Source organism: Acomys russatus, chromosome 3 (assembly GCF_903995435.1).
Source record: "Acomys russatus chromosome 3, mAcoRus1.1, whole genome shotgun sequence".
In the NCBI taxonomy this organism is placed as follows: Eukaryota; Metazoa; Chordata; class Mammalia; order Rodentia; family Muridae; genus Acomys; species Acomys russatus.
In genome coordinates, this window is record NC_067139.1 from 77,393,579 (window position 1) to 77,405,938 (window position 12,360).

At 50.8% G+C, this 12,360-nt stretch overlaps 1 protein-coding gene across 3 annotated transcripts in view; it reads left to right on the top strand.

The window, feature by feature from the left end:
• The window catches only part of Samd4a (sterile alpha motif domain containing 4A), a 217,827-nt gene extending 206,159 nt beyond the window's left edge, over window positions 1–11,668 (top strand). For all 3 annotated transcript variants that reach the window (XM_051142948.1, XM_051142950.1, XM_051142949.1), the window contains 2 exons: window positions 6,420–6,503; window positions 11,393–11,668. In XM_051142948.1, the coding sequence (XP_050998905.1) occupies window positions 6,420–6,503; window positions 11,393–11,421 (113 nt within the window). In that variant the 3' untranslated portion in view covers window positions 11,422–11,668. The remainder of the gene's footprint in view (window positions 1–6,419; window positions 6,504–11,392) is intronic.
• Window positions 11,669–12,360: the final 692 nt, after the last annotated feature.

Here is a 12,360-nt window from a genome sequence, read left to right on the forward strand (position 1 = left end):
TGCTTACAAGACTTTGATTCCGGTGTTCCTGCAAACCTTTAGTTAGATTTGAGTATTAGAACTCTAGTACACATTGGTCTTTTTTTCTTGTTTCTTTTTTAAAGATTTTCTTGAATGTTGCGCGCGCGCGCGCACACACACACACACACACACACACACACACATACTGTAAGGCCTTAAATCCCTTATAATGGCCCAAGCACAGCACCAATGCTACTTCCAATCTCCTGGTTGCTGCTAAGCTGCTGGGCTAACCAAAGGGCCCCTCCAGGCTCTGGCCATTCCCACCCAACACCTTCTGGATGCCTCCCCTGGGACACGGCCATAAAGAGTGAGGCAAGCCACAGCCAAGACCCAGAATCCAAGATAGAGAAAGGAAGCTGTACAAAGTCTTTCCTAAGTGCACAGCACCTTCGCCTTTGCTAGGCTCCCAAGAGCACTCCCTGCCAATAAGCCTCCTTCACAGAAATGCCCTTTCACCTCCACCCAGACCAGAGTTAACTTGAGAGGTGGGACCTGGAAATAGGTCTTTTCCAGTCACAGGAACCCAACTTGGTCAGCCGTGGAGTCTTCTTAGGACTTACGGATAGGTGTCGAGACTGGACCGCGAGGACCACATCAGCAAAGCAGAACATGGATTTCATTAGACAGCTAGCAGTAAATGTGAGCACAAAGTGAATTGGAGATGGTGAGCCCCCAAATACTTGTCTTGGGTGCCAGATATGTTTTTCTCACAGCTGCCTTACTGTGCTTAAGCACACACTCAAACTCATGCTTCCAAATCTACAACAAAGTCTAAAGAAGTGTTGACTTCATGAACTTCAAAATAACTCCCTTACAATGGAAGACCATCTCTGGAGAGTATGGAGAAGCCATCTTGCTCCATTCTGTTAAGTGCTTCCCTCTTTCCTGCACTGCAGAGTCAGGGCCCCTCGGAGACCACCTGCAGTCTCCACCTGGACAGGTGCCACCCCCTCGGAGACCACCTGTGGTCTCCACCTAGACAGGTACCAACCCTCAGAAATTACCTGTGGTCTCCACCTGGACAGGTGCCAACCCTCAGAAACCACCTGCAGTCTCCACCTGGACAGGTGCCACCCCCTCGGAGACCACCTGCGGTCTCCACCTGGACAGGTGCCAACCCTCAGAGACCACCTGTGGTCTCCACCTGGACAGGTGCCACCCCTCGGAGACCACCTGCGGTCTCCACCTGGACAGGTGCCAACCCTCAGAAACCACCTGTGGTCTCCACCTGGACAGGTGCCACCCCTCTGAGACCACCTGCGGTCTCCACCTGGACAGGTGCCACCCCTCGGAGACCACCTGCGGTCTCCACCTGGACAGGTGCCAACCCTCAGAAATTACCTGTGGTCTCCACCTGGACAGGTGCCAACCCTCGGAGACCACCTGCGGTCTCCACCTGGACAGGTGCCAACCCTCAGAAACCACCTGTGGTCTCCACCTGGACAGGTGTCAGGCATGTCTTAGTTCCATCGGGAAAACCAGCAAATCAGTGGCTGGCCGCTGGGATGAGGAGGAGCACTCAGCAGAGCCTCCTGGTGTGAGGACAAGGTCTGAGACACCAAAGAAGACTGGAGCTCAGCAAACATGTGGCACCCAGCAAGAATGCCACGCTGCTCAGAGGTGGGGTTCTTTCCCATCTGGAAATGAAACTTGGGGATTGCCAGGAGAGTGAGTCTTCCTTTTGGAAGCAGTTCCATTCCTATTGAGGCAGTCGCCCTTGTCCATCAGTCCCAGGAGGTCTTAGGGTAGCTCTGGCTTGATGCTCAGAGGCCATGAAGGCTCCTTGCCTGCTAAGAGGACCAACAAGAGCAGGCGTCACGAGAAAACCACAGGCAGGGTAGACCTCACAAGCCTGTGTTATGGAAGTGGCACGCTCTACTTGTACAAAACCACGTGCAAAGCACCCTTAGGCCAGTGTGGAAGTGTGCAACCAGAGCACCCGTGTGCAAGATGGGTGAGCGTGCACTTTTTCAGTGGCATCATTTCACGGTGTGACACCTGCCTTGAGCACCAAACCTCCTATACGTGCTGGCTCGTGACTGTAGCCCCCTGTCCTCAGAATGCTGTGCACCTTGAAGTACTTCATTTCTTCCTCAGTGAGATGCCTTTAGAAAGAATGGGAACAGGATGGATGTCACTAGTGTCCTGATTCCACTAGGGGAATGAAAGAGATTACTGTGCAGAGACAGAGGCCAGAATAGGGAGCACTTCCAGCGTGCAGTAAATAATCATCCCTACCTTCCTAATAAGCCTAACCAAACAGCTTGGCTGGGGTTTAGAGACCGTAGGTAGGGGAACTGGTCGATGAGTCAACTCGGTCCCAGCCAAGAATGCAGCAACGGAAACCCCACTTCCTACCTCTGAGAGTCCACATGGGCCAAATGGTCCTATACCATATCTGATCCTGTAACTTTTCATAGATGCGTGGGTCCCGGAGGATGGCTGCAGGGCACATTTCCCAACCTGACTCCCACCACTGCCAGCAGCAGCGTAAGGTGATGTTTGTTACAACCTGCCACTGGCCATTCCACCCCACTGGCTCTCTGCTACCTGGGCTAGAACTTTTCCTCATCGCTGCTCTCTCCCTTTCTTCCTCATCCACCTCAGTTACGGCAGTCTGAGAGTTCTATCCCCTCCAGCAGCCTGGCTACCCACACAAGCAAGTAAAACATCCTTTTAGCTGTGTAGCAAGCAGGCCTGGTGACCAGCAGCAAGATGGGTGGCGCTGGTTCCTTAGAACGCCCAGCCCTGTTACACAGTCTTAAGTCCCAATGGAATTGTACCTCCCAGATCATGCTATAAAATCACATGTGACACTTGGCGGCCATTTCTAACCAGGACCGGACGGCTGAGCTTTCAAAGTGGCCTCCACAGAAGTCCCTGAGAAGATACAGGCAGGCAGCAGCTCCTTTCCAGAATCTCTGGACCTGAGATTACAGTGCTCTGGGACTTCCAAAAAAGCACCATTTAAGCCACAAGTTGGGCCTAGAGAGATGGCTCACTGTTTAAGAGTTGTTCTTGCCGCTCTCCTCTCCCAAAGCACTCGGATTGGTTACCACCACTCACATCACAGGTGCTCACAGCCTCCTGTAACTCCAGCACTGAGGCATCTGGCCTGCGTCTGGCCTCCATGGGCATCTGTATGCATGTGGCACACACACTCACACAGACATACACACATTATATAAAATTTTAAAAAAATAAATATTTTTTTTTCCAGTTTTGAGTCCACCTTCATCCCTAACCATCAGAATCCTCACCACACCCCAGAATAGCCTGATGGCAAGGCAGAGAGTCCCTGGTACAGGTTTACTGTCCCTTACCCAGGGCGTTTAGTACCACATTTGTTTCAAATGTCAGCGTCTTCAATTTCCAGAATATTCACATAAACTTTACCTTAAACTGACCGTCCGAAATGCACCCGAAGCCAAAATACTGGTGGTCTCTTGTCCACATGTAAACGTTTCAGACCTGGCCTTTTCTTGTTGCGGCAGCTCAGGATGTTATCTCCTGGAGATAGCATCGAGAAGTTCAGCCCCGTTCTTCCGTTTGCTGAGCACTTGCAGCCCTACGATGCCCCCTGAGACCTGCCCCCTGACATGCACCCACCAGCCAGCAGCACTACCTGACTGTTCTTTGGGGCTAAATTTAAGGAGGGCCCTACCCACCGAGCAGCAAATGACCGAAGGGTGCCAGCCTGAAACGGAAGCTCCCGTCCACCTGACCAGCCTCTCTGTCTGATGTGTGTGGCAAGATGCCATTGCTCTGTTGTTTTTTGTTTTTTGTTTTTGTCAAACACAATTTTAAAAATCACACTGTTAAGGTTCTCTGAGGCGTGACCATATGGGCTTCGCCAAGCCTTGGAAATTTTCAGCACTACTCTGAGAGTGGCAGGGATGGATCACAGCTCCCTAGAGTGTCAGAGTGAAGAGTGGAGACAAAAAAAAGGGGGGGTAGCAAACTAACTTTCACACCTAAAAGAGCAACCAGAGCGCCGGCTTGGAGATCCTGGAGAACCCTGTGTTTCTCAGCCTCCTTTCTGGGAACACGCAATCCCGGGCTTGAAAAACGGCATTTTGCTGCGCGTTGGCAAGAAATCCTGCAGCTGAGACTCTTCTCTCCAAATGTCGAGCTCTTTATTTATCCAAATCTCTCCACAGTGTTTGTTTAAAGGGGAGCGCCAGAGAGTAAACGCACCCTTCCAGTGAGCATATGGATGGCTATAATTGCTGAAGTTTGTTTTTTTTCCTCTTCCGTATTTGCTAACTAGCTATATATAAAATTCTGTTTCTATTTTATAGGTTTCACACCCCCAAAGGCAGCTAATTTTTGCATGCATATGATTTTCACATGAATGGATGGAAATACAGAAATACTCTTCCCCCTTGGAAGATCTAATTGCCCCAACCGGGCTCTTAGCAGCAGCCCGTAGGTGGGCTCAGGAGAAGCCCCTCCCATCCCCTCTGGCTCCCACCCTCCCTAGAAGCCTCACAGGAGTTGGCCAGGGGGTCGTCTCCCAAACCTCATGGATGCTGCGACTTGCCACAGAAAGGTCACTATCTACTATTGGTGCTTTTCGTATTGACCAGTTTTGCACGCCTCCTCTGAGAATTTGAAAGGGTGGGAATGACACCTGCCTCTGAATGACCTGATGGAAGGGAACGCAAACTACATGTATTTGTGTGGGGGAGGGGGGGTGCACATGTGTAGCACGCATGTGGAACTGAGAGGATCTCTTTCGGGGCTCCATCTCAGAATGCCAGGCTTGTGCAGTCTTTAATCACTGAGCCATCTTGTCTACCCGAGAAAGGAGATGTCAATGGATAGCTAATTAGATAAAAACAAGTGTTTTGGGTTTAGCCACGATTTCAACTTGCTTTCTCACCAAACCTACCAGCACTTGTCCCCTTGGCCATGCGCCCTTGGCAAAAGAGTGCAAGAGCAAGCAGATGGCCCAAACTCTGGCCTAGAACATCCTTTTCCCCACATTCCAGGTGGAAATAAATCCGTAGGTCACATAGGAAGGATTTCCCAGACACCTGGGGCACACCGCACGCCAGCCAGCCTATGCAGCAGGACTTCTGTTCTGCTCCTGTCTGTAGGACAGGATGTCAGAGGCTTGGGCTGCGGCTGGTAGAAAAGAGAGCGCTGGGGTGTTATAGGAGAGCCAGATACAGACAAAGCACTGTTGCTGTCTGCAAGATGCTTCTTAAAGGCGTCCCAAGGTTCCATAGGAAAAAGGAGGAAATGGTGCTGACTCTAAGGGTCACAGCCAGAAAGAGCCCCACCCCCACACCGAGCTGCCTTCTGCTAGGTAGAGGCACTCAGAAGGAGAAGGTGCTGGGCTGGCTGGCTGGGTGGTACCTGTCTTTCACTGTGGAGCAGAATTTCACAGGCTGGGTCCCAGACTGATGACTGTTGCTAAGCCCCACCCCAGTGGCAACAGTCTTAAACTACAAGAGGCAGATGTATGAAACATCTGTTATTAATGATACAAAGAAAGAAAAGAGGATAAAGGCGTAAGGAGGAAGTTAGCAGAGGCTGCGCCAATGGCTCGGCTGTTAGGAGCACTTAGTGCTCCACAGAGGACCCGGCTCAGTTTCTGGTAGCCTCATCAGGCTCTTTACATTACCTAACTCCAGCTGCAGGGATCTGACTCCCTCTCCTGGGCTCTGTGGCCACTGCATGTACATAAACAAAGGAAAAACACATACATCTTTGGGGGCTGGAGAGATGGCTCAATGGTTAAGAGCACTGGCCGCTCTTCCAGAGGCACCGGGTTCAATTCCCAGCTCCCCGTATGACAGCTCACAACTGTCTGTAACCCCAGTTCCAGGGAATTGAACACCCTCACACAGGCATACGTGCAGGAAAAATAATAAAAACAAAAAAAACAAAACAATGCACATAAAATAAAAATAAAGAAAAAGGAGGAGGAGGAGAAAAAGAAGAGAAAGACAGCAGGCCCTGAGCTGTGCAAGCAGGGCAAGAAGGAGCCAGGGAAGCACTTGTGGGCTGACACCCCCAGCAGAGAGAACAGCCCTGGAGTAGAAGAGGGCTTGGGATGGAACAGAGGAAGAGAGAATGTGACGAGGGCAGGGTTTTAAGGAGGCCCGGCAGACCATTACTGGGGTTCCGGGGTCCAAGCAGGCGTGAGCGCCTGGGATCGTGACTGGATATTTTAACCGTTCATTTGTTTCCAGCTGCCTATGTCTACAATGGAATGATCTGCCTCTAACACACCTCAGAGGTGGCTGCTCTCCACGCTGGCCTTGAAGGCCCCCTTGAGTCCTCCTAGGGGAGGGCGTACCAGACACTTATCCCAAGTGGCATCGCGGAGACTTTGTCCTTGCCACGGGAGTGCCAGTCACCGGTGTACCCTTTTCTTCCTGCAGAATTCCAGCTTCCCGTGACTGAACCCGACATTAACAACCGGCTGGAGTCCCTGTGCCTCAGTATGACGGAGCACGCCCTGGGAGGTCAGTACGTCCTCCCACACACACCCAGGGCAGCTTTGGGGAATGGGAAGGAAGCAAGGAAGTCTGACAGGGCGGGAAGCGAAGCAGCCTTCCCTGCACAGTCTCTGTGCTCTGTTCTTCTGGGAGGTAAGTCAGGGAACCAGAGGCCAAAGAGACCAACACCATTCCCCTGAAGCCTGGAAGCTCCACCCCCTCAGTACACAGCGGAACCCCACAGCCATGGTCCCAGCCAAATGCTGGAGCTGGGGGCATAAGACATACACAGGACATGGCATCCAATGGGAGCATCCCCCGGAGCATTGGATATGTTCCCTCTCGGCACTGGAGCCACCAGTCTGGGCCAAGCATATCCCAACACGCTCTAAAAATAGAATTTTTGAAACAAAGATCCCTGCTTGTTTTTCTATCTCCCTGTTGCAAATGGCTTGCGTGACGCCAGAGGCCCCACACTATCCGAGTTGCTCTTTGCCATGTGACAGGCACGGGTTGGATACACCCACATGCCCAAGCTAGAGCCAGAATCATGCTCCCTAAGTCGGATGCCCCCTGACGCTCATCGGTCTGGCCCACAGTCCCTGTTATGCCTGTCCTGGGAGCTTCAGTGCCCTCCTGGGCCCAAGCTCAGGGGCTTCTTTGCAGCCTGAATCAGCAGGAGGGGAAGAGTTGCTATGTCTGCCCACCCAGCCACCCTTCCTGTCCTTCCCTTCCTCCTGGTAGGGCAGAATGTCATGCAGCTGCCTTTCCAACAGCCCTCTTCCTCCTGGGAGGCGGGCCGCCTGATATCTGGACCATTGTCACACCTAGGGCCCAAGCTGAGCATCCTCTGACAGAAGTGGATAGAAAAGCTGGTGTCAGCTACTGCTCCTGAAAGCTTTGTCCCCGAGACCTTCCACTTCTGGTTTTTAGATGTTTCATCTCTATACGCTAAGGGTTGTGCGAAATACAGCCTTATCTGAAGACCAAGCAGGAAACCAGTGGTCTGCATGGAACAGAGAGGAGGGCTGGAGCTACCCGCTAATTTAACTGTCATGAGGGAGCTCAAGGGGTCTCATGACTCTATAGGGCTTCAAGACCAAACAGAAAAGATGCAGGGAGCCCTGTTTGCTCCATCTCTCTGGTGAGCAGCCGCTTGCTAAATAGTGGGAGACCACCCACATAAGAACCCACAGACTGTGGTGTGGCCCACAAACATGGCAGCCCTGGTAGGAAGTCAACAGCCCAGTGTGCTGCTGCCCCTCGGCCACCAGGCTGCCTGGGGAGCCTGGTGCCTTCCCTGACCCTCTGCCAGTCAGAAAGGAAGACTGACCTCACCTCAGGGCCTGAGGAACCTCAGGTAACTGGCGTTTTGAAAGCTCTTATCAACCAGTTAAGTTCTGCCATTATCACCATTGGGAGCGAAAAATGCCAGCTTTTTTTTTTTTTTTTTAAGCTGGTTCTTCTATTTTCACAGAATACCTCTTAGAACTTATGGGTTTTCACCGCCTTCATCTTATTAATCTTCTAAACCTTTTTATTGCTGTGGCTTTTTTTTTTTTTTTTTTTTTTTTTTTTTTTTTGGTTTGGGGGCTGTTTGTTTGTTGAGATAATCCCATCCTGTGGGGAGCCACTGCCTAGGCAGTTTCAGAGGCAGAGGATGCAGAACAAGTTGAGGGTGGCCTGGCCCAGGACAGGAGCACTTGGCCTCCAACTATGCCAGTGTCTCTATGGACCAGCCCTTTCCTGGTGCCAGGGGACATAACCTTGCTGGAATATCATGCTAACAAATTAAGTCATTTTATAGGAAAACAAGTGGCAAGAGGGAAGCGCAGTAGCAGTTCCTCTAAGGCTGGGGAAATGGCCACATGCAAGTGAGAACCTAAGTTCAAATTCTCAGAACCCACGTAAAAAGCCAGGGGAGGTAACACGCACCTGTGATCCCTGCACAAGGGACGTGGAGACAGGCAGGAGTTATCAGGACAGCCAGGATAGCCCAATTAAGTGAGCAAAAAATAGCTAAGGAAAGCCACCTGATGCTGGCCTCTGTCTGGCCTCCACACACACAGACACACACACACACGCACCTGTATCCATGTGCACATACATACACAAATTTAAACTATAAAAAGGAAGGACGGAAAAGAGAAAATCTCATGTGCTATGACTCAGGCATGCCGGGGGGAGGGCACCAAGTCATCCGTACCTGAGACGGCCATCCGCTGTGGCCCACAGTGCCAACTTCTAGGTGCTTCTGATGTTTCTGGCTCTTCTCTGTTTCCTTGGTAACTGCTTCGCTCCTGGTGGTTGTCTAAGCCCTTTTCCCCTTAGCTTCCTTTCCCATCTCGTCTTTCCCTGAGGCCCTGTACCAAAACCCAAAAGAACGCCGCGATGGACAGTTGTGAATCTTTTGTCAGGCTCTCTCTGTTTTGTCTATCGTGTGTCACCCGATGTGTTCAGAAAAGACAAGCCTCCAAGCCTCTTACAGAATAAGGCCTCTGGGAGCCACAGGAGGAGGCCCCACTGTCAGAGTGCCCAGGCCTGTACATAGCCCTCTCTCAGGGATTCTGAAGTCCACACCCCTCCTCCTCTTCCAACTGCCCTTCTCAACTCACCCCTGCCCTAAGTCTTACCAGTGGTAACTGTAAAACCTATGCCGCGTGCTTGGGTGTGGCGCCCCCTGAAGTTGTCAGTGAACAGCTCCCACAGCTGAATAGTAAGTCTGGCTTCCCTTGGAAGGCATCCTCCTGCGGCTGAGATTCCATGTTAACGTGCCATGGAGTTGAGATTTTCACACTCCCCGGTTCCTCCCTTTTACAACTATGAAAATGGAGCACTAACGTGTGGGCCAGAGAGCCAAGCAAGAGTGTGGCCTACTCCTAGAGATGTCTACAGACATCCCCACAACAGAGGGACCTCTACACACACGCCTGTTGAGCCCCGTGTATAGGCTCAGGTTGATACCACAGGAAGTCAGTTATTGATTAGAAGGTCACAACTGTAGGCTAACTGATGGCCTAACTCCCCAAACTGGCAAGGGCTACTGTTTCTATTTTTAAAAAACTCTCCCTAAGTTGCCTTAACTTACACACATATGCTTGTCCATTCTTTCATGTCTGCAGAGAGGCTGAGGAGAAGTAGGGAGAGAGGGAGAGGAGTGGGAGAACAGATAAAATTTTTAAAATCTAAAGGCAATCCGTGGGTTATGTCAAAGTCAGTGTTTTCACTGTAATGTCTTGTTATACCTTTGCAAATTGTCGCTAGTATCAGACCAGACAGAGTACCCATATGATCTTGCTAGACCATTCTTTTTTCTTTTTTTAAGATTTATTTATTTATTACATATAGAATGTTCTGCCTGCATGTACTCCTGCACATCAGAAGAGAGCACCAAATCTCATTATAGATGGTTGTGAGCCACCATGTGGTTGCTGGGAGTTGAACTCAGGACCTTAGGAAGAGCAGCCCGTGCTCTTAACTGTTGAACCATCTCTCCAGCCCCCATTCTCACAGATGCATGTGACCCTATAATTATCTCAATAAAAAGTTCAATTAAAAAATTTTTTTTCCTCTCCTCCAAGTTCCAGCTGGCATAATTGCCAATATGATACCACCAGCAAGGAGGCCAGGAAATTCCTGCAGTGGGCTCACCACCTTTCCATGTCACTTAGGTCCCCAACTTCCCTGGAATGCTCACACACTTCTATCTTGCCCCTGAGTCTTGGATAGTAACTAGAGATGACCCCCTCTACCAGGCTTACCTGGCCATGATGGGAACCAGAGTGGCCACACTGGCTGGCCGTGGTGGGAACCAGAGTGGCCACACTGGCTGACCCCTAGAGCTTGGCAAAGCTCACCCTTGCTCTCTACTCTACCTTTTCTACTCTCTGATGGCTGCACCGCACCTCTCTCTGCCTACAGTACGAAGCCCCATCAACTCCAACATGCACCAGTATGGGTGCCTCTTCACTGCCCCTCTGCACCCACCTTGCCCTTCTTCATACCATCTGACCTTGTCAGAGGAACTGATCTAATGTGACATAGCATTGTTCTGCTGTGTTTCGTTCCCTTAGTACCCATCCAAGGTCCTTCGACGCTTGGGTCTGCTGCTGGGGACCTTGTAAAAACAGGCAACAGAGGAGAGCGAGGCAGCCATCAGCAGCCCTGGCTCACTCTATCTGCCTGGTTGCCCAGTGTGGGGAGGAAGCAGCCTTTGGCCTTTCGTCAAAGACCTGCAGTAAGAGGGAAATAATGCTGAAGAAGTGGGTGTGAGCACCACAGTTTCACTTGCAGTTCTATTAGAGCCCTTCTCCCCTCCCTCTGACAACCCATCATTCCTCCTCTCTTGCCCCCTACCCTCTTCCCATGGTCTCTCCTGAGCCGGCCTTGCTTAGCACACTCCTAGCAGCACCATGGACAAGTCATTTTGTGCCTCTGTGGAAGCCATCCTTGACTTCCAAGGCCGACTTATACATTCCTCCTTCCCTGTTCCTTTTTTCTTGGAACACACTGGTTAGAGCCAACATCACTCTGGGCGTCACTGTTGATTTATGTGTCTGTAATGTAAATTCTAAAATGTGAGTACTTGGGAGGTAAGGACAGTTGCATGTTGGCTCCCAGGCTCGATATGGCTCCTGTTATCATCACCATCACCACCATCATCATCTATTCTCCATATGTTAGATGGGTGATAATGTCAGTAAGTGAGTGAGTGAGCGAGTGGTTGGGTGGGCATATGGGTGAGTGGGTGGGTAGGTGGGCTAATGAGTGAGTGGAGAGGTGGGCAGGCAAGAGAGCAAGTGAGTGAATGAATGAGCCCTTCATCTCAGCGACCAGGATGCTCAAGGCGCTGGCACTGCTGGTAGAGAGCTAACCTTTCGTCTAACCATCTACTTCTCTGTGGTTTCCTTTCACAGATGGGGTTGACCGGACCTCCACAATCTAGAAAGCAAAGATGAGAGTGACCGCGCTGGCCGTGAAATCGACTGCTGCGGGCCCAGTGTCAACCATCTTCAGGGTTGCGTAGAATCTTCCAAGAGACTTTGCAGCCTTTTTTCCCCTGGTCCCTCGCCCATTTTGATTTTGTGAGAGCGTAGGTCATCCTTGTAAACATATCAGTAGACCTGGGGTTGGTTATGTTGTCATATGTTTCTGTCATGGGATAGGATGGTATGCAGGGTGGGGAGGGGACTCTCAGGAAATGTGGGGCTGGGAGGGGGTGGAGGGGTGCTAGTGGCTTCCTGGATGGGAACGGAGCGGGGAAGAGTGTTGCTGGGAGAGATATGCAAGAGACACACAGTATGGGGGAGGTAGAAGCCCTGCCCTGGGGAGCCTTCCCGAAAGCCTGGCTTCACAGTCAGGCTGCAGAAGATGGAGGTGAGAAACAACCAGTGCAAGATGGTGGCTGGCCTGTTTGCATCTCCCCTGACCGGATTTCGCTGAGGCCCTGCTTGAAAACAACCACAAGAGAGGGCCGTATTACAAGGACAAGAGGAAGAAATCCACTCCAGCAAACTTTCAGATAAACTTTGATTTGTGTATTGTTTACATAAGAATTTTAAAGGGTACACAATGTGTAGGGTTTGGGTAGAACTTCTCTTCATATTATGGTTTTTGTAAGAGACTTATTATTGTTACGGATTCATTTTTGTCTCATCTATTTTTATAATAGTAGCAGGGTTGTCTTTTACAATGGCTGCCAAGCTCTGCTTCTCGGGAAGACGGATGCAGTCAAATAGGCCTCAAGCTGCCATCTTCCACCATGAGGTGGGCAGAGTGTGTGGATGGATTTGAAGGACAAGGGATGTAACTGAGATGAAACCGGAACTAGGCAAGGACACAAAAGGATGGTGGTGCCATGTGGTCAGTTATGGATTTGCTCATA